This window comes from Alosa pseudoharengus, unplaced genomic scaffold, assembly GCF_046254945.1.
Source record: "Alosa pseudoharengus isolate Yale_2024_CS ecotype anadromous, Long Island Sound unplaced genomic scaffold, YU_APseudo_1.1 YU_APseudo_1.1_scf_9, whole genome shotgun sequence".
NCBI lineage: Eukaryota > Metazoa > Chordata > Actinopteri > Clupeiformes > Clupeidae > Alosa > Alosa pseudoharengus.
This window is the reverse complement of record NW_027468881.1, coordinates 4,189,907-4,216,614: the sequence shown is the minus strand read 5'-3', so window position 1 is coordinate 4,216,614 and position 26,708 is coordinate 4,189,907. Positions and strand designations below refer to the sequence as shown.

At 43.6% G+C, this 26,708-nt stretch overlaps 1 protein-coding gene across 1 annotated transcript; it reads right to left on the bottom strand.

The window, feature by feature from the left end:
* Positions 1-26,354, bottom strand: zmynd12 (zinc finger, MYND-type containing 12). Its single transcript, XM_076276765.1, has 6 exons — positions 26,120-26,354; positions 22,489-22,630; positions 17,116-17,287; positions 7,715-7,884; positions 7,147-7,269; positions 1-84 (listed from the first exon to the last, which is right to left on the bottom strand). The coding sequence occupies exons 1-6, from the start codon at positions 26,230-26,232 to the stop codon at positions 1-3; spliced, it is 804 nt and encodes a 267-aa protein (XP_076132880.1). The 5' UTR covers positions 26,233-26,354.
* Between the last annotated feature and the right edge of the window lie 354 nt (positions 26,355-26,708).

Genomic DNA, 26,708 nt, shown 5'->3' with positions numbered 1-26,708 from the left:
TCACTCACTAAGAGTCTGGTGCACTGAGAACTTCATCCTCTTCTCCATCAGCTTACTCAGATGACCATGCCAACTATCTGTCACCTACACACACACACACACACACGTACACATACAAATACAGAACACAGAAGTTTAAGAAAAACAGACAGTGGTATTTCAGATGGTAAATTAAAGACCTTAAAGACACATATGAGTTGTCTTGAACACACTATTACATTCCCACTGACACTCCTCCATCCTCTTGCATTGTATATCGCTGAGGGACAAAGTGCACTAACGAGTATGGTCTTAAAGGAACACGCCACCCAAAATCAGTAGTAATATATGTTCTTACCTTAACTTTCACGAGTTGAGTCATACCTCTCCCGCGCCGGTAGGTGCACTCAAACGCTCTGTCGCGCGGCGCGAATGTGTTAGCATGTTGCTATGCTAGCGGGCTCTGCCGTGGCCGTAGAGAGAGGAACATAGCAGTAATCAAACACCTCCATTTTTTCCCTACTTAAATACAGTTGCACGAGTAGTTGATAGAAATGTGTACGTCACACAGCATGAAACGTGGCGATTTTCCAAGCGAATAAACAGGAGAACTACAATGTGTGGCGCAATAGCACTTGGGAGTACTTCGACCTAGCGTGGTAATATTATTAACACCTAATTGTAGATCCTATCCACCACAGAGTTTAGAATCCATGCTGGATCGACCCTCAGCCTCTCCCTCCCCTCTGAGCGAGAGAGAGGCACACACACTAGAGATGCGCTGATGGGCTATTATTTCAACCATAACTGCATAGCAAAACTTATCATCCATCCATCAGCACCAAAGTTTGTTGACCAATTTTCAAAACTGCACCCGCCCACCATCCGTTGGTTGTTTTAATGTAGGCTATATGGGTGATGCAGCGCTGCTGACATGAGGCTAGAAAGCCCTTGCCTGTTCTAGAAAGACTGATCTAATGCAGCAAATATATTAAAAGGCTTAAGTCGTACATTGGCTAGGCCCATCCCCAGAATATCAGCAGCAAACTCAGTCTCTGTCGCGCAAAACAGTCTCCAAATAAAACGCACATCGGCCTGTTGCCTATTCTGCCAGCTTGTGACAATATATCGTCCAAAATGCTTGATTGCATTGCATTCTCCACATTTTTAGCTAAATTTTCATGTACCACATCAGCATTTTTGTTCAGTGAATCTTTTGTAAATTGCTTTACAATTACCGTCGGGCCTATAGGCCTATTGCCTGGCTTGCCTCAGCTTCGGTCACGTCCTTTTACAATTTTATCATTGTAATAAAAAACGCAATTTGCCACATAATTTCAGCATGCTCCTGGCCTAATTATAATTAATGCCTATTGTACTTTATTTTTTGCAAAAAGAAAGAAATCCTTGATAAAATAACAAGTCATTCACATTATAGGCTACTTTACACATGTCAGGTTGACTGACAAGCCTGTACTCCCATTCATTTTGACTGCACGAGCGCATCGCAATTCATTTTATAGCAGGCCATCGGACAAATATGACGCCTCGATATTAAAGAAACTCCAGCTCCATTCATTCTGAAAGTCCACCGCACAACAGTGCAACGTGCATGTTCACATTTTTAGTAACAACCGCCAAACTTGCTTGCTTGCCTTACACATCTAAGTTTTCCGACTATTTTTCTTGCCTTCTTTTTCCGCTGTGGATGTTATGGAGTTTGTAGAAGTTTTAGCTCTTACGTTCTGAACATCTCGCGCCCGATGTCATTTCTGAGTCATATCACTCTCTGTCTCTCTTTTAAATGCCTATTCCCTGAATGGTAGGCTACAATTATGTGTTTTATATATAGGCTAATATCTAAACAAAATAACCCAGGCAGTCTCATCTAGGATATAACACAGGTTGAAGTCAACGTCAAGTTGGTTCTATTTAGGGAGGTGAATGTGTGTAAACATCTGTAGATGACTCAGAAATGACATCGGAAGACAAGGAGTGAATAGTGGCAAGAGGCAAGCCGAAGTCTGCTGACAAGGGCCCGACGGTAATTGTAAAGTAATTTACAAAAGATTCACTGAACAAAAATGCTGATGTGGTACATGAAAATTTAGCTAAAAATGTGGAGAATGCAATGCAATCAAACATTTTGGACGATATATTGTCACAAGCTGGCAGAATAGGCAACAGGCCGATGTGCGTTTTATTTGGAGACTGTTTTGCGCGACAGAGACTGAGTTTGCTGCTGATATTCTGGGGATAGGCCTAGCCAATGTACGACTTCAGCCTTTTAATATATTTGCTGCATTAGATCAGTCTTTCTAGAACAGGCAAGGGCTTTCTAGCCTCACGTCAGCAGCGCTGCATCACCCATATAGCCTACATTAAAACAACCAACGGATGGTGGGCGGGTGCAGTTTTGAAAATTGGTCAACAAACTTTGGTGCTGATGGATGGCTGATGGATGATAAGTTTTGCTATGCAGTTATGGTTGAAATAATAGCCCATCAGCGCATCTCTAGTGTGTGTGCCTCTCTCACGCTCAGAGGGGAGGGAGAGGCTGAGGGTCGATCCAGCATGGATTCTAAACTCTGTGGTGGATAGGATCTACAATTAGGTGTTAATAATATTACCACGCTAGGTCGAAGTACTCCCAAGTGCTATTGCGCCACACATTGTAGTTCTCCTGTTTATTCGCTTGGAAAATCGCCACGTTTCATGTTGTGTGACGTACACATTTCTATCAACTACTCGTGCAACTGTATTTAAGTAGGGAAAAAATGGAGGTGTTTGATTACTGCTATGTTCCTCTCTCTACGGCCACGGCAGAGCCCGCTAGCATAGCAACATGCTAACACATTCGCGCCGCGTGACAGAGCGTTTGAGTGCACCTACCGGCGCGGGAGAGGTATGACTCAACTCGTGAAAGTTAAGGTAAGAACATATATTACTACTGATTTTGGGTGGCGTGTTCCTTTAAAGATCTGAAGCTAGCACTTTACCATGCTAACATGACAAAGTGCTATTAATAGAGTATGGTCTTAAAGATCTGAAGCTAGCACTTTAGCAAGCTAACAGGACAAAGTGCTATTAATAGAGTATAGTCATAAGGATCTGAAGCTAGCACTTTACCATGCTAACATGACTAAGTGCTATTAATAGAGTATGGTCTTAAAGATCTGAAGCTAGCACTTTACCATGCTAACATGACAAAGTGCTATTAATAGAGTATGGTCTTAAGGATCTGAAGCTAGCACTTTAGCATGCTAACATGACAAAGTGCTATTAAAGGGACACCAGGCAAGCCTGATGCTTTTTCTCTACGAAACTCCCCCTCGCTTGGTCTGAAGCTCTTTTCCTTTTCTTTGCATCTTCCGTCAAGGGTTTTCGCTGCTTCTTCGCCGGCTCTGCCATTATACACACGTTTGCAACAATCGCTAGCGTTTCGTTAGCCTCCCTCTGTGCTGTGGATGCAGGATGGAAACTAAAACTGCTTCGGTCACCGGGTACGATACACTGAACTTGCAAGCGGGATATTCTTCCTACAGGCAGTAGGGGCGGGCGAGAGAGTCTTCATTCGCCCTGTAATGAGTCATTTAACCATATAGCGACTTACGAAGATGAGTAATTAACACGAAAACGTTGCCTGGTGGCCCTTTAATAGAGTATGGTCATAAGGATCTAAAGCTAGCACTTTAGCATGCTAACATGACAAAGTGCTATTAATAGAGTATGGTCATAAGGGTCTGAAGCTAGCACTTTAGCATGCTAACATGGATCTGAAGCTAGCACTTTAGCATGCTAACATGACAAAGTGCTATTAATAGAGTATGGTCATAAGGATCTGAAGCTAGCACTTTAGCATGCTAACATGGATCTGAAGCTAGCACTTTAGCATGCTAACATGGATCTGAAGCTAGCACTTTAGCATGCTAACATGACAAAGTGCTATTACAGTTTTTCTTGATCATTTTGATACCTGTGTCAACTCTGACATCACATTCTCAAAACAGTTAACACCTGTGTCTGAACAAAAGCACTCTGGACAAAATGACACATTTTGCTTGCAAAAGGCTGTTACTCTCTCAAAACACTTAAAACATGCAGCAAAAGCAAATGTTGCCTTCAAACACTACAACTTGTTGCCAATTCAAAAACACTCTTTAATCAATCATTAAACACTTGACAACAAAATGCAAAATCTAGTTCTCAAAATGAGCATTTTTGCTGTCTGTTCCATTACTTAGTCATTTTTCTGGTATCAGAAAAAAACGGTGAAAAGACAAAATGTACTGAATACTGTAAAAAAATAATTTATTAATTCCTCTCAAGATGTAACTGTCATTGACATGTAAGACATACAGCAAACACCTAGCAAGATACTGTACATTTCGTTGAACTACAACTTTCATCGAAATAAACCTACAGTAAACACCTTTTGTACTGTTTTCTCCACCAAATAGGCAATACAGTACTTTGTCTAAATGTGCATTAGATCAATACTTGCAAATAGCAACACAAAACAGACATCTCTTATGTATAATGAATGATTGCTGATTGAAGAATTGTGCAAAGGAGTTTCACACAGGTGTATCAGAGATTTAGACTTATGCAAGGAATCTATAGACCTCTCCAGAATATATCCCGCCTCCTAACTTCCGTATCCATCCAACTTCCGGGCGTGGATTGTCTATGGGAAACAACATGGCGTTTTGAAAGATCGTACCTGTCAAACTCTGTAGGTGACAAAGTAGAAAAAGCTGCTTGGCAGATTGGCCTACACACTTCTGCCATCTAGTTTCCACTGGATTTTTTGATTTTCGGTGCCGTTTAAGTAGTATAGTCTATAGTATACTACTTAAACGGCACCGACAATCAAAAAATCCAGTGGAAACTATATGGCAGAAGTGTGTAGGCCAATCTGCCCACCAGCTTTTTCAACTTCGCTACCTACAGATGTTTTACCGGTATGATATTTCGAAACGCCATGTTATTTCTCATAGACAATCCACGCCCGGAAGTTGGATGGATACGGAAGTTACGGAGGCGGGACTTATTCTGGAGAGGTCAATACCACCTGTGAAAAGATGTTTTCCTTTTGTTTAGCATGGGAAAACCAATAGAGTGGGGCTTTTGAATGACACCTGTGCTAACTGTTTTGCAAAAGGGTGTAAGAAATGTGTGAACCCAATCGCAAGAGATGACTTCTGCTGTGCAAAGAAAGTAGTCCTGAAGACCAAGTGGGTTCCAATTTACTTAAGCAGGTAAAAGCAATCGAGAAAAACTGTAATAGAGTATGGTCATAAGGATCTGAAGCTACAGTTTAGCATGCTAACATTAGTGGATATCTGGGCAACACTGACTATAGGCGCTTTCACTTCAAAACAGTTATTTCTTCACATCTAGGCACCTCCTCAAGGTGTCTACTAGATAGGCACCCTTTTCTGGTCAAAACAGCTCTAGTTTAGGGGGTCAACAGGCTTCGGCCCAACAGAACCAGGTCCTTAAACACCACTGATTGGGCAGAACCTGCCCCACAGAGACTGCCCAGTAGCGATGGAGAGCCACAGAAGCCACTGTTTTGGATAGTGGAATGGAGATCAGTCCTGTTGGCTCATGATAGATTTCCTTGAAATGAAAACATTTCTGTATCCCAAAGCTAATTTTTTACACCATAGACAAAGAACAACAGATCACACCAGAACACAACAGAACAACGTAACAACCAAAGTCCATCAGCGCTAATTTCCCCAAAGCCCCAGGGTACTCTGGGAAGTGTGAGGAACAGCGTCAGCACTGCGGCAGACAGACCCCAGGCACATGCAGTATGAGTGGACGGCAGACGGAGGTGACACCCTGCTGTGTTCATTAGGGAGTTCACACTCTCGTGCTGTTAGTGCTGATTGTCTTACGCTGCTCTTGTTATTTGTTATCTGGACACTCTGTGCTCTGGACAGAGGAAACACAGGGAGACTCGGCCACACAACACACACTCACTTCTGGGAAGAGCTAACGAGTGTGTGAAGGGAAGCAGGGCCTGTGTGTGTGTGTGAGAGAGACAGACGGGAGAGATTGAAAGAGTGTATTTGTGTGTGTGTGTGTATGTGTGTGTGTGTGTGTGTGAGAGAGTGTGTGTGTGTGTGGATGTGTGTGTGTGTGTGTGTGTGTTTGTCTGTGTGTGTGTGTGTGTGTGTGTGTGTGTGTGTGTGTGTGTGTGTGTGTATGTGTGAGTGTGTGTGTGAGTGTGTGTTTTTTATTGGGATTTTCAGAGAATTTGTTGTTGTGTTCCTTAAACGTCTGTGTATAAATTCATATAATGACAACAAATACTAAGAACATACTAAGGACATGACCGCTGTATTTCTGAATTATTTCTGATATTGCTTGGTATATATCTTGCTGATCGGATCATAAACGGCCAGAGTAACAAAGCAACGAAGAGGAATGACTGAGGAACTTGTAGGAAACTGTTGGTATTTGTGGGGGCCCGCAGCAAGGGCTTGCAGTTTGCAGCGTTATGTAAGCATTTGTTAGCAAAGTTTACTTCTAAAACGGATTGTTCCGGTCCTCGATTGGGATTGGCTAAATCGCTTTCGATGCCGTTGTAAAATGCAGCATAAACATACACCTTGACCGCATTTCGTTCTATATTACTGCACTACCATAACTTGAGTAGCTGCGTCTCGACGTTGCTTGGCAACCATTCAGATAGAGGAAATATATTTCTTGGTGGAAGAATGGTTATCTATGAATAAATCGTTATATTTCTAGTTGCTGTGCTTTTACTTTATGAAAGTTTGCCAGGTATTTATAGTAAGTTTTAGAAAAGCAGTAAGCCACTTGAGTCCGTAGGTTACGCTGATTGTACAACAGCTCCGCTAGCGCGTCGTGCCTAACAACGGCCCTTAGCTGCTGTAGAATCAGCGTAACCTACGGCCTCTCGGGGCTTACTGCTTAAATATATACCACCGCAACAACTTGCTGCATTAGCCTCAAAATGTATTATTATTATTATTATTAGTTTATTCTCTATTATTGTGTTCCAAATGTAAAACACTTTGAGCTGCATTCTGTGTATGAAAGGTCCTGTACAAATAAAACTTATTATTATTATTATTATAATTATTAACATAACATAGACATAATGGCATAGACAACACAGGTGTGTACCTTCTTGTGGAGAGACTTGACAATGTCTATCTTATTCTGCTTCTGGAACACACTGGCCATCAGGAAGTAGCCTCCGCAGGTGATAATGCTGTCCAAACCATACTCTTCACTAGCATAATACACCTGTTACACACACACACACACACATCACTATGCTGTCCAAACCATACTCTTCACTAGCATAATACACCTGTTACACACACACACCCACCCACACATCACTATGCTGTCCAAACCATACTCTTCATTAGCATAATACACCTGTTACACACACACACACACATCAGTATGCTGTCCAAACCACTCTTCACTAGCATAATACACCTGTTACACACACACACACACACATCACTATGCTGTCCAAACTATACTCTTCACTAGCATAATACACCTGTTACACACACACACACACACATCACTATGCTGTCCAAACCATACTCTTCACTAGCATAATACATCTGTTACACACACACACACACATCACTATGCTGTCCAAACCATACTCTTCACTAGTATAATACACTTGTTACACACACACACACACACACACACACACACACGTGCATACGTGGTTGGCGTAGTGCTGCAGTGCTGCGTCCAGGTTGCCTGTGGTGTTGTGGAGGCTGCCCATGTTCCTGTGGAGCTGCTGCCTTAGGGCTCCACTGCAGTCTGGGGTCTTCAACACCGTCCACTCCGCTTGGGACAGATACTCCTCAGCCAGCGAGAGACTGCCCAGGCCTACACACACACACATACACACACACACACACACACATACATGCACACATGCACGCACACACACACAAAGCCCTTACTGTACATCATACGCAGAGGCAGAAGTAAGAGAGTGCTGTATTCTAGTGGCATGAGAGTTATGAAAGGGCATCAGAGTGGCACAATGATTCTCTATGCTGCAGGTCAGACCCTAACTAGCCATCCTCACCTCACCACTCAACAATAGATAAAATATACCCCCTCAACATACCCAGAAAATACCCCCTCAACATACCCAGAGTATACCCCCTCAACATACCCAGAGTATACCCCCTCAACATACCCAGAGTATACCCACCCTACATACCCCAGGGCTCCAGAGTGCGACCAATTTGGTCGCATATGCGACCTAATTTTTCAAAAGTGCGACTAAAAAAAATCGGAGGTCGCACCGGTGCGACCAGCTATTCGAGAGAGGAAAAAGTGTCCGCATTGAAACTCTACCTTTGGTTCAATAAGAGACACATATTTGGCCAATATCGTGGTTTAAACAAATCACAGATAGTAAAGGGCGGGACCTCCCCTCTGATTGGCCGTGGCCCAGTGCCTGTGTGTAAATTTGAAAATGCGTGTGCTGCAGAGAGAGAGAGAGAGAGAGAGAGAGAGAGAGCGAGAGAGAGAGAGAGAGGTCAGAGACCCGTCAGATAAACAGAGTGGATGTAGTTGCATTACAATGTGGTCACATAGGCCGAGATATATATCCCCTCTCCCCACAGCCTTTCGGCGGCTGGCAGCATCAAACCGATCAGACGAGCCCGAGATGATGATCAAGTTTATCGTTGCCTACGATAGGCCTAGTGAAACTTCCCTTTCACCAAGTTCAGCCCGAAATAATTATTCACCAGAAAAATAGTTTGAACGTAAACCCGACGTACAGGAATGCCACTTGCGCCAAATTTATAAGAGTCATTGCAGACGTCTTAAAATTGTGAACAATGCATACAAGGCCTTCCCGAACGACAGAGATACAGATATCGCCGAAAATGAGTGCGTCATTGACCGCAGTTACATGCAGGGAGTAACCCGGTTTTCAACAGCAATATTCGTTTTGCGCGCAAGTTGTGTAAACTCATTTTGATGGCATCAATCAATTTAATCCGGTATTTGGCGTAAACCGAATATTGCTGCTACATTTAAAGCCTGAATATTCCCTGCATGTATAACTGGTCATTGTGTACGGTGAATTGAATGGACACATTTAGATCGAGCATGGCAAGTCATTGCAATAGCCTATAATGATTGGCCTACCATTTCGTTACTGCATTAACTAGGGATGTCCGATATTGGCTTTTTTGCCGATATCCGATATGCCGATATATTCCAACTCTCAATTTTCGATTCCGATATCAGCCGATACCGATGTCGATATGTGGGTTATTTTTCCTCAAAACTAATTTAGGTAACATCACATATCTCCTGTTGTGGAATTAACACAACATGCTTAATGTTATTGTGATGCCCCACTGGATGCATTCTTGAATGCAACAAGGGATACCTTCTTATACGTAATTTCTGCAACAATGGTAGGCTAGCCTACTGAAAACGTTTGGATATTCTGTTGTTTTCTGCTGTTGGTTAAATAGATAGACACACATATAGGGAAAACACTTGATATTGAATTTATGTGCTACAATGCAGGCCTATTAACTGTATGACAACAGTGGTTTATTTAAACTACATCATAAGGATTTATTTCGTCAGTCATCATGCTGTACAATGAGTAAGAATGAAAGTTCTGCTGTATTTATTGGCAACAAAATTCCGCGATATCTCCCGCGAGTCACGTCAGGCAAACTGTAGCCTGTCTGTCCGGGATGAGCTGCCCTCTGTTTTAGCTCCTCCCGGCTAGCCTCTGAAGATCACGTTTATGTAGTAAGCCAGACCAAGTCAGACTCAGTCCATCTCAAACAAGCCTATTGCAAATCGCAAGTTTAACGTCCGAAGGAGACACTTGAAAATAATTCCAAACCACAGACATAATGTTGAAACAGAGCGAGCAAGTTTGTTACTGCAGCCATCCATGCTTGTTTGTATGCTTCAAGGCGCAGCTTGATGAGGTCATCATCTGTGCGCCGGTAAACGCTTCAGGAGTGCATAGGCACTATTTGGGTGTAACGCAAGCATTATTTTATCGGTTTTAAGGCCAAAAAAATCTGATAACGATATTAACAGATATTACATTTTTATGCTAATATCGGGCCGATAATATCGGTGGGCCGATATTATCGGACATCTCTAGCATTAACCATAGTGATGTTCTTATTGAAAATTTAAAAATACTAAAATTAAAAAGTAAATTGCATTGTGGGGCTCTCAAATGATTATCGCAATCATCATTGCAAAATCACATAAAAATCCCCCAGGCTACTTGGAACATCTCTTTAAATTGTGCTCAAATACATTTCTATGGAAGATGCTAGCATGGCGAGCTGGTTTAGCCAAGGCCTAAAGATCATGAAGCATAGTATGTAAGACATTGAGCCATGAGATGTGCAGTTTGAAGCCTTTAAAATACGTGCACTGTTAATTTACTCACTGTTATTTTTATTTAATTCATCTTGAGATGTTTTAAGTTTAAATTTCAGCTCAGTGAAGCACTTAAAGCACCAACACTTCATTAAATTACTTGTAGAATTGTAAATCATAACTCATAGGACAACCTATATAGGACAGTAATTAAGGAAAAAAAGTGAACCTGCTGCGGTGTTAAATGCGATGTGGTGTAAAATTTGGGTGCACCTAACTTTTGTGCTGGTGCACTTAAGTAAAAAAATTAGGCGCACCAGTGCAACCAGTGCAAAAAGTTAGTCTGGAGTATACCCACTCAACATACCCAGAGTATACCCACTCAACATCCCCAGAGTATACCCACTCAACATACCCAGAATATACCCACTCAACATCCCCAGAGTATACCCACTCAACATACCCAGAGTATACCCACTCAACATACCCAGAGTATAGCCCCTCAACATACCCAGAACTAGATGTACCGCAGAGCGGTACAAAATATGACCGCCGCCCAGTCCAGCACATTTTTTCCACAAAAATAAATCACGCTGAAAGGCCTATATGATTCTAACTGTCTCACTAAATTGCATTATCCACACTCAATTCTCACTGATATCTGCTAGACAACAAGTACCAAAACATGATTAGTTCATAGATTTCACATGTAAAATTAATTTTATACAACCCCACCTCCATCTTGCCTGTTCATAATTCTGAGAAATTCTTGAATTGTGTGCATGTGTACATGTACATGTTTATGTTATGCGTGTGTGTGTGTGTGTGTGTGTGTGTGTGTGTGTGTGTGTGTGTGTGTGTGCGTGCTTGTGTGTGTGCCTGCGTATGTGCCTGTGCATGCAATCGTACATATGTCTACTGTGTGAGTATGTGTCATACGTATGATTACTGTGAATGTATGTGTGTGTGTGTGTGTGTGTGTATCTGTTTGTGCACATGTGTGCACATGAAATGGGTTAACATGACCCCTGGAGGCAAACATACGGAAAAAAATGGTCATCCTAGGCCCTACAGTTCTCAAGATATTCACAGAGAACTGTGTCTGCCCTACCTTCCTTTCGGGGGGTCCAGTCCAGCGGGCGGGCTACAGATCAAAACGAAAAATTACGGTTCCATGCTATCCATGTGGGGGTACATGCCCACCAAGTTTTGTGTACCCCGGTCTTTCAGTGTCCCGGGAATCCTTGTTGGTGTACGTCACTAAATGTACACATAAATTATTTTATTGTAAGGCCCCCCATGAACGAAAGTACACAAAACTTGGCATGCATTCGGAGGGTGTCATAATGATCCTACACTTTTAATTTCGTGCAGTTTTGACCTTGTCAGCCAGAGATATTGTGATGAAAACACCTCATTTTTTGCTTTTTAATTTTTAACTAGGTGGCGCTATACATGAAATAAGTGGTAATGGGATGGGTTGACATGCCCCCTTAAGACCAACATACATAAAAAAGGAAATAGAAAACTGTCTCCGGCCACCTACAGGCCAGTTGGTGTATAGTAACATAAATTAATTTATTGTGTGGCCCCCCATGAACGGAATTCCACGAAACTTGGTGTGCATACAGAGGGTGTCATAATGATCCTACACTTCCAATTTTGTACAGTTTTGACTTTGTTAGGTCACAGATACCTTCAATTACAACACCTCATTTTTACTTTTTTGTGTTTAACTAGGTGGCGCTATACATGAAATGAGTGGTTATGGAATGGGTTGACATGGCCCCTTGAGATCAACATACAAAAAAAAATGGTCCTCCTAAACCCTACGGTTTTCGAGATATTCACAGAAAACTGTGTCTGCCCTACCCTCCTTTCGGGGGGTCCAGTCCAGCGGGGGGGCTACAGATCAAAACGAAAAACGATGGTTCCATGCTATCCATGTGGGGTTACATGCCCACCAAGTTTCGCTTCGCTGCGCGGCGGTCATAATAAGAGAGTAAGGAAACACGATGAATTGAAGTAATGGCTTATTTGACAACATTACTCTAACCCGTAAAACCCCGTAAAACCCATGAAAAAAATTAGTTACGGGGCGGAATCTCTTGGAATTTTCATTTATGTTTTGAACGATTAATTCTAGAATAGCGTATTAATAATGGGCTAGCGCGTCCTCCTATTTTGGTTGTCAAATTAGCAAAGTCCAACTGTCAACAGCTGTCAGTTGTAGTCATTTACGCCTACGAGAGGCAGGCACATTTCCAAAATTAAGAAACAAATTAAGTGGACATCGGAGGAGCTTCCTGATATGGTGACGTTTTCGTCAAACGTCTGACGCAGAGCTGGCCATATTTCTCCACAACAGGTAGCCTAGGCTAAACTTCAACTGCATCGCTAACTTCAGCTAAATATGTTACGTTGGTTAGAGAGGTATTTTTTGTTTTCACTGTTTCCGTAATGTATAGCTGGGTCATGGTTGGAGAAACGTTATAGCAGCTACAGGTCAACTAACATTAGCTAAGTCTTCATTACATCTGGCAACCCAGAAGAGGCTCGCGTCTGGTAGTAATGAGAACGTTCACCAGTGTTTTGATTTTGGCCTACAGAACGTTCGGCAAACAATACTACAAATCGCACCTTTAATATCTGGATTCCTTGAATTCAACATAGAATTTTAGAACCTTGAATTGTTGCACAACGGAATCTTATGTTAGAATGTTCAAGAATTCACACCTTTACTGGGTATGAACTCCTTTGTTTTTTTTAATGGGTATAAACTCCTATACTGGAGGTGATGTCGCTATATCTATGGTATGAACTCCTATACTGCGTTTCAGCGTTTTAGAAAGAATTCACAAATTCCTCCTCTGAACCCTAATGGCCAGCTGGTTAAATGGTTAACAACCCAACCTGCTACCTGGATGAATGGAAGATAGGCACGGACACACACACACACACACACACACACACACACACACACACACACCAACCTGCTTCCTGAATGAATGAGAGATAGGCCTACGGTGTAACTGTGTCTGGTTGAGTCCACATAAGTCATTATAACGGCTGGTAAATGTGTAACCAAACCAACAGCACACTCAAGGCAACAGCACACTCAAGGCAACAGCACACTCAAACCAACAGCACACTCAAACAGCACACTCAAACCAACAGCACACTCAAACCAACAGCACACTCAAACAGCACACTCAAACCAACAGCACACTCAAACCTACAGCACACTCAAACCAACAGCACACTCAAACAGCACACTCAAACCAACAGCACACTCAAACCTACAGCACACTCAAACCAACAGCACACTCAAACAGCACACTCAAACCAACAGCACACTCAAACCAACAGCACACCCAAACCAACAGCATACTTAAACATCACACTCAAACCAACAGCACACTCAAACAGCACACTCAAACCAACAGCACACTCAAACCAACAGCATACTCAAACCAACAGCACACTCAAACAGCACCCTCAAACCAACAGCACACTCAAACCTACAGCACACTTAAACCTACAGCATACTCAAAAAGCACACTCAAACCAACAGCACACTCAAACCAACAGCACACTCAAACAGCACACTCAAACCAACAGCATACTCAAACCAACAGCACACTCAAACCAACAGCACACTCAAACCAACAGCACACTCAAACAGCACCCTCAAACCAACAGCACACTCAAACCTACAGCACACTTAAACCTACAGCACACTCAAACAGCACACTCAAACCAACAGCACACTCAAACCTACAGCACACTCAAACAGCACACTCAAACCAACAGCACACTCAAACCTACAGCACACTCAAACAGCACACTCAAACAGCACACTCAAACCAACAGCATACTTAAACAAACAGCACACTCAAACCAACAGCACACTCAAACCAACAGCACACTCAAACAGCACACTCAAACCTACAGCACACTCAAACCAACAGCACACTCGAAGCAAATGGGTGCTGGAAACAGAGTTGAGGCCCTCCACTTCCAACTAGTGCTGCCGCGATTAGTCGACTTAGTCGACCTAATCGACCATGAAAATTAGTCGACGGCAATTTTTTTAGTCGAAGAGTCGTTTTACTATTGACCGCCTATTTATTTTTGGTCTCACACGGCTGTAATGTTATATTAACTCTATGTTATTAACTCTTGAAAAGTACAATGACTGTCTTTGGATGTTAAACAGGCTACTAAGACGTTGGCATTTTTTACAGAAAAAGAAAACAAACTTTTCTGCAATCAGTATGAATTACTTGCTAATTTGGTGTCATCAAACATAGAGGCATTAAATGGTGGTATGAGCGTTCATTCAATGCGCAAGAGAAACTGAAACCACTTGATAACATTGGTAGCAAATCTCCAATTCAACCTATTGGAAAGCTATTTAATTATGAAACTACATTTAATAGAACAATGTGGATTTATGCAACTTCCATAAAAACAGAGCACAGACTATAATACACTATCTAGAGTATTGTATAGTCAAATTTGAATAACGTGGCCAAAAGCTTGTGGCATAATTAAATATGTCTTTCCATTTGCCTACCAGTATATGATGCTTGCATGAGGGAAACATCCCAAAACGATGTCACCCATATAATTGCTGTTGTTTTGAGAAGTATTTATCATGCAACCATGCAAAAGCAATGGAACTATTCTAATTATATTTTACATTAGTAAAGCAGTCCTCTGATGTGCATGTTTTCAAACTTTTTGTGAACAATGTTAGCTCTTTAAACACTGGCTGCTTTGAAGTGCATGTATAACAATATAGCATAACAATAATAATTGTGATGTGATATAATGATAATTTAATGGGGGGTGGGTTCATGTAGGATGACCGGGCCTCAGGTCAAAGAAGTTGTCTATGTCGATGGCAACACTGGCATACAAATAAAGTCTATCAAAGGTCTGACATTACTGTAGATCTGAAGGTAGCATTTTAAATGGGTGTTTTTTTTTTTAATACATAATGTTTTTGAACAGTTTACTTACAGTAATACAGCTTCTAACAAAAGTAGGGTGATATATATTTTAAGTTTTCCCTTTAGTTGAGTTCAAAATAAAACGTACACAACAAAATAACAAACACTTGATTTAAAAAAGAAATAGTCGTTTAGATTAGTCGACTAATCGAAAAATTAGTCGAAAGATTAGTCGTTAGAAAATTAGTCGTTAGTGGCAGCACTACTTCCAACTCTGACAGCAACATACAGTACTAGCAGCGGTCATCTGCAAGCCCTCTAACACTCGTCTCCAAGGCCTGCAGTGGTCATCTGCACACCCTCTAACACTCGTCTCCAAGGCCTGCAGTGGTCATCTGCAAGCCCTCTAACACTCGTCTGCTAGTAGCCTGCAGTATTCATCTGCAGGGCCAGTAGAATTTATTTGCTCTCCATGCATCATTGTGTCAGTGCTGCAGTCCAGCGTGTGTGTGTGTGTGTGTGTGTGTGTGTGTGTGTGTATGTGTGTGTTTGTGTGTGTGTGTGTGTGTGTGTGTCTGTCTGTGTGAGTGAGAGAGACAGAGAGAGAAAATGTGTGAGTGTGTGTGTGCATGTGAGCGACTCTGCCCCCTCTCCTCTCCACCAGTGAGAGCACACAAGCACGAGCACACACACACACACACACACACACACACACACACACACACACACACACGGCTGTCTGATGCGTGGACTGCGGCACCACAGCAGGAGACGAAGCGGCACTGCGGGATGACAGAGAGAGAGAGGGAGAGAGAGAGAGGGGAGAGAGAGAGAGAGAGAGGGAGGGAGGGAGGGAGAGAGAGAGGGGAGAGAGAGGAGAGAATGGGAGAGGAGAAAGAGAGGGAGGGAGGGAGGGAAAGAGGGAGAGAGAGAGAGATGTGGGAGAACGAGCGTGGGACAGAGAGAAAAACAGAGTAGGAGAAAGACAGAGAGGGAGCGTGGGAGAGCAGAAGGATGACTTAGCATCATTGTGTGTGTGTGAGGTAACACACACACACACACACACACACACAGCCTGAACTCACTTTCTCACACTATCTCACAGTCATGACTCTTAGGGCTGGGTAGGTAGAACCAGGGATGGGATTTTACCGGTAACGTAACGGTAACATCATCAACTGACAATGGGTCAACCATAGACTGTAAAAAATAGGGGTCAACCCGGGTTCGATTCCTGCTGTTGTGAGTCTGTGATGCTTTGGATAAAAGTGTCTTTTAAGTATCAGTCAACACAGACAGACAGACACACACACACACACACACACACACACACACACACACACACAGACAAACAAACACACACACACACACAGACAAACACACACAGACACACACACACACAAACACACACATTTACATGTATTTAGCTGACGCTTATATCTCAAGCAACTTACATGTCAACTACATTACAAGGGCCATTGTCCCTGGAGCAATTAAGGGTTAAGTTCCTTGCTCAAGGGCACAGCGGTGGAAGCCGGGAATTGAACCCACAACTTTTCTGCCACTGCCCAGATAGCCCAGGTCCTTAACCACTATGCTACCACCACCCCTAGACACACACACACACACACACACACACACACACACACACACACACAAACAGACAGACACAAACAGACAGACACACAAACAGACAGACACACAAACAGACACACACACACACACACACACACATACACATACACACACACAGACACACACACAGACTGACCCACATTGGCCTCAGCGAGCAGCAGGTAGGCGGGTACCAGCTGGACAGCGTTGGGTCCGTGTGTTTCCATGGCGATACGGAGGCAGAAGCGGGCAGCAGGAAGAGCCTCTTGACAACGCCCCTCAAACAGCCAACGGCGGGCCTCCTCCTCAGACATGGAGATCAGCTTTTCCTACACACACACACACAGACACATATCTTAACAAACAGCCAACAGAGCGTCTACCCCTCCTCGTGGAGATCTGCTGTACCTACACACACTCACAGGCACACACACTCAGACACAGACACACACACAATCTTCATAAACAGCCAACATTGCACCTCCTCCATCTCATATTGATCAGCTGTTCCTACACGCACACACACACACACACACACACACACACACACACACACACATTTTAACAGTCAACCCCTCGCATCCTACAAACACACACACACAAACACACTGCTTACTTTGCATGTAAGGTAGGCCCGAACCAGGTGACATGATGGCCAGTCTGATAGGTGTGATCATTATGCAAAACTCTGCCACATCTCCCTGTGCTGCTCTGGTGTACACACCTGCACAACACCAACAACAACACACACACCAACAACACCAACACTTTCACTAACAACACCTACACCTACATCAACACTTTTACCAACACCAACACACACAGCAACAACACCCACACCAACAACAACACCCACACCAACAACAACAACACCAACACCTGCACAAACAACAACACCCACACCACCACCAACAACACCCACACCAACACCTGCACAAACAACAACACCCACACCAACAACACCAACACCAAAAACACCAACACCATAGCAATACAAATTTAAAGTGAAACTAGTGTTGGTTCTGTGGTTCTGTGATAGTCCCCTCAGTTTGGTGTTAGTTGGTCTGTGGTTCCCATTTTGATGTCACACTGACTAATGTAGCCTGGAACACCTAGTATTGCACTACGTAACAATGTAGCCTGGAACGCTTAGCATTGCACTACGTAACAATGTAGCCTGGAACGCTTAGCATTGCACTACGTAACAAAGTAGCCTGGAGAGCCTAGCATTGCACTACGTAACAATGTAGCCTGGAACACCTAGCATTGCACTACGTAACAATGTAGCCTGTGCTACTTATATTTCTATGAAATATTGTAACACTTATGGAGATATAAGATGAATGGCACATATTATTGTGGCCACTGGGTTCTTCTGATGCAACTGAAGGCAGTTAAGTGGTGAGTGTGTGTGTGTGTGTACCAGTAGGCATTACTTTGAAATGGCCACTTCAGTCGCGCATTACGCGGCGTGAAGCTGCGTGAAACTTTAGTACCACTTTCAGCCACTGTGCGTCGCTCTGCCACTGTACATCGCTCTGTCTGTAGCCTGCCTGCCGCCCCTTCTGAAAAAAGCAGGAGGCTACCTTTAAACATAATTGTTGCCAGGAGGAATCACAGCCTACGAATTCAATAACAAAATAAATCATGCATAATTAAAGGGAAACTTGGCAGGATTAGCTATATTTCCCCCTCTGCTTGAGAAATTGTGCATTATGCTATTTTAAACTGTGGAAAAAGGTAACGATAAAGCACATGGATTTGTTTACAAGCTAGCGAAATGGTTAGCATAAGTTCGGCAGAACAATGTGGATGTTACAAGGTAAGAAACACGATTTAAAACGAGTTTCTTGTTTCTCACTTCTCTTTCCGGGATGGTAGTCTCAATGTTGCAAGGTTGGTTTTCTGCCTGGGGACGCTAGGGGCAGCAGGAAAAGTCCCCATTTCACAATTTTCACCAGAACAGGTCATTTAACCATCCAAATGATTTCTAAACGGGTTTATTACGTTGAAATAGTTGCCAAGTTCCACTTTAAACATTACCTTGATTTAGGCTACTTGGGTAGCCTATGGCATAAGGCTTGGCTACACAGTGGTACCGGTGCCGCTCCACAAAATGAAAAAATATCTTAATTTGCTGTCTACGTTATTGTCAATGTTGGGGGTAACGTGTTACAAAGTACAATTCAAATTTCAGTAATTCGTAATTTCAGTAAATATTTCAGTATTCCTGCGTTACTCTTGATATCTCTAATATATTGACTTATTGTTTCCATAGGCATGCAGTAATTGCTTATTGAAAATATAGATTAGCCTAGACCAGCGGTTCCCAAACTTTTTTCCCCGCGGACCACCTTCTACATCCTGACTCGGCTCGCGTACCCCCACCATCCAACACATAAAAAAGTAACTCATTCTATTGCACATTCCAGGCATCGTTGTTTAATTAGCCACCCTACATGATAACATAATCAAAATGTGCAACTGGTCTATGAGCTCTCACATTAAAAAAAACAGTGTGGAGAACCACATTAGTATGGTTAGGTAGCATCTCACTGCAGACCATGCACTGTGGCTTTGGGCAGTCTGTCTCCCAATCCACGTGAAGCCTAGGCCTATATGCCTCACCATACTTTCGTTTTCTTCGCGCAGTCTTTTCTGTCTCGTTCTTTCTTTTATCCCCCTGCGCTCCATCTCCACCTTCAATAGTCTGCCCCCCATCCCATTCCATCGTTACCTGTGTCCTGCTCTAACCTGACTCCGCCAGATGGATTTGCTCCGCATATCCATCTGGGAACTTTTCATTGAAGAACTTTTGGGAAGGGGCGGACATACTGGTTAGCTGATTGGATAAACCATCTGTCTATCACCACCTTTGTTGGTTATCGACGGGCCAAATCAACCAATTAGATTAACAAAGTATTCTTCTAATGCCGTTTAACATACAATTAAGTTAGGTAACGTGACAAACGTTAAGATGTTTTAACTTACCATTTATGAACCTAATCAATGACAATTCCCATCAAGTTTTCACGGTAGGCCCTACACTTCTGAAGATAGTATATTCCTCCATTATGAACTGGAATCAGCCGTGGAGGATGTCTGTCGTTCATTCCTCCCAGCTGCATGGCTGAGACTCATAGCTTCACAGTTTACCCAGGAATACTTTCTAATTTGAATAAAACTTGCTCGATAGCTATGCTCATCTCTGTGGATGCCGTCATGTTGTTCGTTGCGTCACACATCAAAACGCCTCAAAGCCAACGCTGATTGGACGTTCGTTTGGTGAACTGCTCCAAATTTTCTTTAACGGAAAGTATCCAGACTGATCTGCGAGTGAAACCCTGAAGCTCGCGAGATCAGGATGGTCTCACGAGGCTAGTCCTGCTCTGTTTCTCTCGCTTCTCTTCTTCGATCGCTTTAATTAGGCCTTTTGGACAGTGTCCCTGTTTTTAGCCAGTTTTCCATGTTTACACAGCCTTCTACCTAGCCTATACGTCAACGAAACTAACGCGCTAGATATTCTGGCTGCCCGCAGGAAATCACGTGTAGCCTATTGTGTGTAGCTTATTTTTTTATGAAAACATACCCTATTATAGAGTTTACAAATGATTTCCTTTAATTTCACATTTCCATATCATTATAACCTGATTCGAAATTATGTATTATTTATGAATTAATTAGAGTATTAATTAATTAATAATTTTTAACTCCTTTCCGCCATTGCCCTTTTCATCTCGCGTACCCCCTAGTGGCAGCTCGCGTACCACAGTTTGGGAATCCCTGGCCTAGACACATTATTTTATGTTAGAGATATGCACAGGACAGAGCACGCATTCTCTCCTTGCACCGCTCTCCATCAAACAGGTTGGCTTCAGCCCGCCCCTCCCTTACGCAAATGTAGCTGCCCCCTCTCATCCCAAACACATCACAGAGTGTGTGTGTTTGTGTGTGTGTCTGTCTGTCCCTGCTCCTCCCAAACACATCACAGAGAGTGTGTGACCTCTGAGAACCTCCCAACTCCTCTGTTTAGGCCCAGACAGCAGCACACACCGTAAGGTGCAATCTTATAAACCAGATAGAGGAAAACTCTGGTGACCAAAATTCCCATCACTGTGTGTGTGTGTGCGTGTGTGCGCGTGCGTGTGTGTGTGTGTGTGTGTATATATATGTGTGTGTGTGTATGTGTGTGTGATATGTGTGTGTGTGTGTGTAATATGTGTGTGTGTGTGTGTGTGCGTGTGGGTGTGTGGCTGTCTAGCATTGGGCTTCACTGGAACCCATCTTCTTTGTCCTTGCAGAATCCCAGAACAGGTTTTCCTGGGAACATCCTCCGACTCTATATTGTTATCTAAAGTGCATTTAGATAACAATAATTCCCAGAAACACGGGGTCGGTGAAAAACCACTGTGCACACAGTACAGAGAGGCAGTGTGTTCTCCGTCAGAGACAAGACTGTGTGATGCCTGCGATAGTGGCCCTGATACAGTCAGTAAACATTGTTGACTTAACACAGACTACAACAGGAGAGTATTCCAAGTGTGGAGTACAGTCAGAGTGGCACAGGAAACAGAGTGGCCACACTCCCATAAGAGACCCTGGAGAAAGATGGCAGTGCTTTTCCATGCCAGTTTCTGGGCTATGGAGAGGGTTCTCGAACTGAAAACTGCCAATCACTTGGTCATTAGCCAATGAGTTACTAGATTAAGCCCTCCAGCATCCAGAAATACATCCCACCTCCTGCGATGCAGCCATTAAGCACAGGTTTTTTGGAACTATTGATCGTGTGGCGGCGACATCAAACAGTGTCGCCACTCTCTCTTTCTATGGCTCAGGGTATAGTGACAAACCTGTCGGATTTAAGCCACGGGATCCTAAGAGAAGAGTTATAGCAGAATAAAGTCATAGGGCGTCTCTATTAGAGGCTTTATCACTTGGGTTAATTAGTCACAAAACCACTGACTCTGAGTTAAGGTATGGAGCACCTGTGCATAGAGTGCAATTTGGCCACTCTGGACCAGTGTGTGATTGTGAGGTGTGTATACTTGAATCATGTGTATCTCTGCATGGTGGTGGTGGTGTGCTTTATGTGTGTGTGAGGGGTGTGTGTACCTGAGCCTTGCATATCTCTGTGCCGTGATGGTGAACGCTATGTGTGTATGAGGTGTGTGTGTATGAGGTGTGTGTGTGTCTGTGAGGTGTGTACCTGAGCCTTGCATATCTCTGTGCAGTGATGGTGAACGCTATGTGTGTATGAGGTGTGTGTGTGTGTGTGTGTGTGTGTGTGTGTGTGAGGTGTGTGTACCTGAGCCTCGTGTACTGTATCTCTGCATGGTGGTGGTGTGCTTTATGTGTGTTTGAGGGGTGTTGTGTGTGTGTGTGCGTGTGTACCTGAGCCTTGCGTATCTCTGCAGGGTGATGGTGTGCTTTATTTGTGTGTGTGCGTGTGTGTATGTGTGTGAGGGGTGTGTGTGTGTGTGTGTGAGGGATGTGTAGTGTGTGTGTGTGTGTGTGTGTGAGGTGTGTGTACCTGAGCCTTGCGTATCTCTGCACGGTGATGGTCTCTGTCGGCCTGGAGTGTGTGAAAGGGGGCGGGTGTACGGACAGGCCTCAGCATCTGACACACCCTATTATGGATGCTCAGCCAATCAGCTTCTTGATGGGCGGTGTCACTGTGGAGAGCACAGCACACCATTGGGCAAGTCTCAGATCAATCAATCAGTGCACTGTGAATATGCCTCTGAGCTCTGGGGACACTAAGGGCTCGTGATGTTTCTCATGGTATCCATGGAGACATTAAACTCGCAGGCTGAAGATTTTATACAGTCTATGGTGTGAACACTCTATCACCATAAATCAGTTAACTAGTGGGCTTAGTTATACCTCTATTCTATCTGCTATAAAAATGCCTAATTTCATTTGTATTTCTCTTTCTACTGTCATGTTGCTCTTTTTTGAAACTGTCATGATGGTCATTTCTACTCTCCTGTTAGTTAAAATCTGAATTATTTTAGTTGTTTTTCATTCACAAAGCACTTTGACTGACAGTCTTGTGTAAAAGGTGCAACATAAATAAATCTGCTTTGTAATGCAGTAGTATTATATAACCCAGTGATTCCCAAAGTCTGGATCGCGACCCACGGGTGGGTCGCAGGAGATTTTATTTGGGTCGCCAGCACAATTTATGTTGTGTTATAGGCCTAACTGATACCATTTGTCATTTGATACCAGGAAAGCTAACAGTTTTCTATTAGGATGTAGATTGTTAACTACCACAGTCACGGTTTTGTCATAAAAGCTCATGAAACTGGCGCATGAAACGAACGCATCGCAGAGGGGGTGCCAGCATGGATATCTTCCTCTCAAAATGAAACCGTTCTGTGGGGCGCCTGCCATGTACCTCGCAGTTGCAAACTGCAAGGGACATGAATCCGCCTATTTGCACGAACATTAATAGATACCAGCTCCTCAACTTTATTGATTAAAATCTATTTGACCGTGCTGTCAACTAAAGCAGACATCCATAGACCGGACATAAGGCCATTCAATTTGCATAAAGTTTCGATTGCAGATGCAATCTTTAAAGTTAATAGCATCTAACCTTATTTCTGATTTAAAATGCACAACAGTGCATTATAGTCTACAATTTAAATGGGCATTTTAAAACACTATTCCTCTCGTTTTCTACCTCGCTAACGCCAAGGTAAGGCGCATTCTTCCGGCTATTGCGCAAACGCCTCTTGTTCTGATATAACGGCTATACAATATAATATAATACAACAATACAATATAACGACTTGAGTTATTTGCTGTTTACATTGGAATTGACGTCCACAGTGTTATGGACCCATTTGTCTGCAACGCAACGTAGCCTACATTTTTTTTTAGAAATACAGGAACAGCTTACTATGCTGACGAATGACGACTGCGCAACATGCGAGAATTTCCCCTACTTTCGGATGCGCATTAAACGCTGATGGTGCTGAAAATGCAACACAACCGTGTTCAAAGCAGGGATCCTATAGCAATGTATGGTTGGGGGAGGCATAGAAAAGTTGGAGAACCTGTGGCCTAAAACAATATTGGGGGTTGCAGGGTAGATTTGAAGTGAAATGGGTCGCGATGGTCTGTCATTTTTAAAAAGTGGGTCGCCAGAAAAAACGTTTGGGAAACACTGATATAACCCAACCCAGTGTTGAAGAGATGCCCCAGAACCTGTATAACAGTGGCCTGGACTACAGAGAGACATGGCAGTGGCACAGCCAGGGCGACAGGACCAGGACGGAATCAAGAAGCCTCTGACCCACCCAGCTAGCCAGCCACCAGATTCCCAGTGAGTGCGATTCCCAGTGACTGCGATTCCCAGTGAGCGCGATTCCCAGTGAGTAAGATTCCCAGTGAGCGCGATTCCCAGTGAGTGAGATTCCCAGCGATTCCCAGTGAGTGCGATTCCCAGTGATTCCCAGTGAGTGTGATTGCCAGTGAGTGCTGCTGATGGCTTCACTGTATTAAGGCAGTGCGCGCAGAGCTGAGCAGCAGGCTGGAGTTCACCATATGTGCAGTGAGAGCGCATACCTGTAGTAAAGGCCTTTAATTGTGTGTCTGGGTTCAGAGTGCCTTTCATGTTCAGGCTGGGTTTTTTCACTGTGTGTGGCTGGAATGCACAGCCTGGAACCACATCACACAAGGACCGCCGGGAGGGCGTGGGCACGACAGCCCGACTGTGCCCTAGCCATGCCCTGAACCCACATGCCACCCCCTGCACACCCACCCCTGCACCCCCACCCCTGCAACACCCCCCCCCCACACACACACACGCGACTCAGCCTGGGTTAACAGCTGGAGACCACAGAGAGGCACAGCAGACTTGGCAGGATGACCATTCCTTTCTCTTTCTCATTCTCTTATCTTTTTCTCTCCATTTCTTGCTCCCTCTCTTCCTCCCTCTCATTCTCTCTCTCCCTCTCTCTCACTCATTCTCTGTCTCTCTTTCTCACTCTTCCTATTTCTCTCTCTCTCTCTCTCTCACACACACACACACACACACACACACAGAGAGCAGCTCCCTCAGGAGAGCAGTGGCTGGTGGTTCAGCTGCTAAGCAGTGGGCCCTCGGGGCCGTGCACACACACACACACACACACACACACGGGGCCGTGCACAGAGGCGTATGGAGACAGCGAGAGGAGTGAAGAATGCACAGAGGCCATAGTCAGCTCACTGTTCGCCTGCCCTCACAGAGGCACCATTACTGAAAGGCTCTGGCCACTGCTGCAACGACACAAGACACTGAACACAAGTTTTCACAAGGCAACTACTGACACTGCACACATTGTACACAGCAATTAGGCCTTTTGCAAGACGCTGATGATGTGGCCTCAAAATAAATCTTTAAAGAACAGCATTGTCAAGTTGGTCTTTTCCAAGGTACACGAATACAAACTGTATTTTGCAAGTGGCGCAGTCGTTCATCGAGTAACTAGCAGTTACACATTCATCCCTTTTTCCAGGGGAATGAAAACTTGCCTGGCAGTCTATTTTTGTGCAGCTGAGTCTTCCGTCTGAGCATAAATTGGTTTCCAGCTGTCTGAACCCGCTCAACCTCCACAACCTCTCCCCTCCGCATTCAAGACGCGCTTTATCATGCATCATGTGATGCTTACTGAACTCAGATGGAGCGCTACTGCCCTCTTGTGTCTAGCTAACTACCAGGAAGAGGCTTTGAACTAGGAAAGTCCAGTAAAAAAAAAAAAAAAAAAAAAGTTTGATGTTTTATTCTGCCAGAAACAATTAGCCTACTGTTTGTTGGGCAGATGTTCCAAGGGCAGGTGGCCAAAGTACAGGGGTAGAAGAGAAATAGTGATGGCCCTTATACGGACCCAAAAATAACTCGGAGAATTAAGAGTGCTGTCTTTTAAAAACTAACGTTACTAAAACAACTAAAAGCTGAAAACATTATGGTGGCCAGTGGCCACTGTGCACATTGTTGAACGCGGTAACGTTATTATCATCTAGAAGCTAGGCATTCCTAGAATTCAAACAAGACCTAGAGCCTCGATAAGATGATACACAGTTTTCACACCTCAACCAAAGAGTTTAGGCTAAACGTTACATAGCTTTGCCTTAATTATCTTACTATCATTGCAAGCTAACAAACTCACCAATAGTAAGTCACCCGGCACTTTGTGCATTGAAGATACGCGGGCTTGTGACATAATTCACATAACTTCTTCCCTCCTTTCGGGTTAGACAGTGGATTTACTGCAGCTGACATGTTTCACGCTATTATTCAGACGAGCTTTCCACACCTACAAAGATAAACTGAGTTGACAAACTCACTTAGCGTTAGCTTGACAACTTCTTCAGCCCAGACTGGACGACGCTCGTGTGTTTCTATGGAAACGACCTCTGAACTTTTCAAACATCTCACTGGTTTGTCAAAATAAATGTGTTTCTTATTCCAGGTCGTCAAAGAACACACAAACATGTTGTCTTCTGGTATTGATTTGAGGCTATTATATACGTACAAGTGGCCTACTAAAAAGAAACTGATAAGCATTGTTCCATTATGCTCAGAGCCCAAAGCCGTCGGATCTGACAGGGCCGTAGTGTTCACGCCATCTAGCGGTTGAATGGTGAAATAGTAGGCTATAATCAACGTTTCTTTTCTGATGAGCCTTCACTTTCCAATGATATTCTGCTTAAGTTAAGTTAGAAAAGCTTCTGTAATGATCCCTCTCATGCGCCCCC

Coding starts and splice junctions, on each gene's coding strand:
- zmynd12 (XM_076276765.1), bottom strand. CDS start 26,232: ATGTCAGCTGCAGTAAATCCACTGTCTAACCCGAAAGGAGGGAAGAAG. Junction 22,631..26,119: donor TGCCGGGTGACTTACTATTG/GTGAGTTTGTTA, acceptor TGCTCTCCACAG/TGACACCGCCCATCAAGAAG. Junction 7,270..7,714: donor TGCAGCACTACGCCAACCAC/GTATGCACGTGT, acceptor TGTGTGTAACAG/GTGTATTATGCTAGTGAAGA.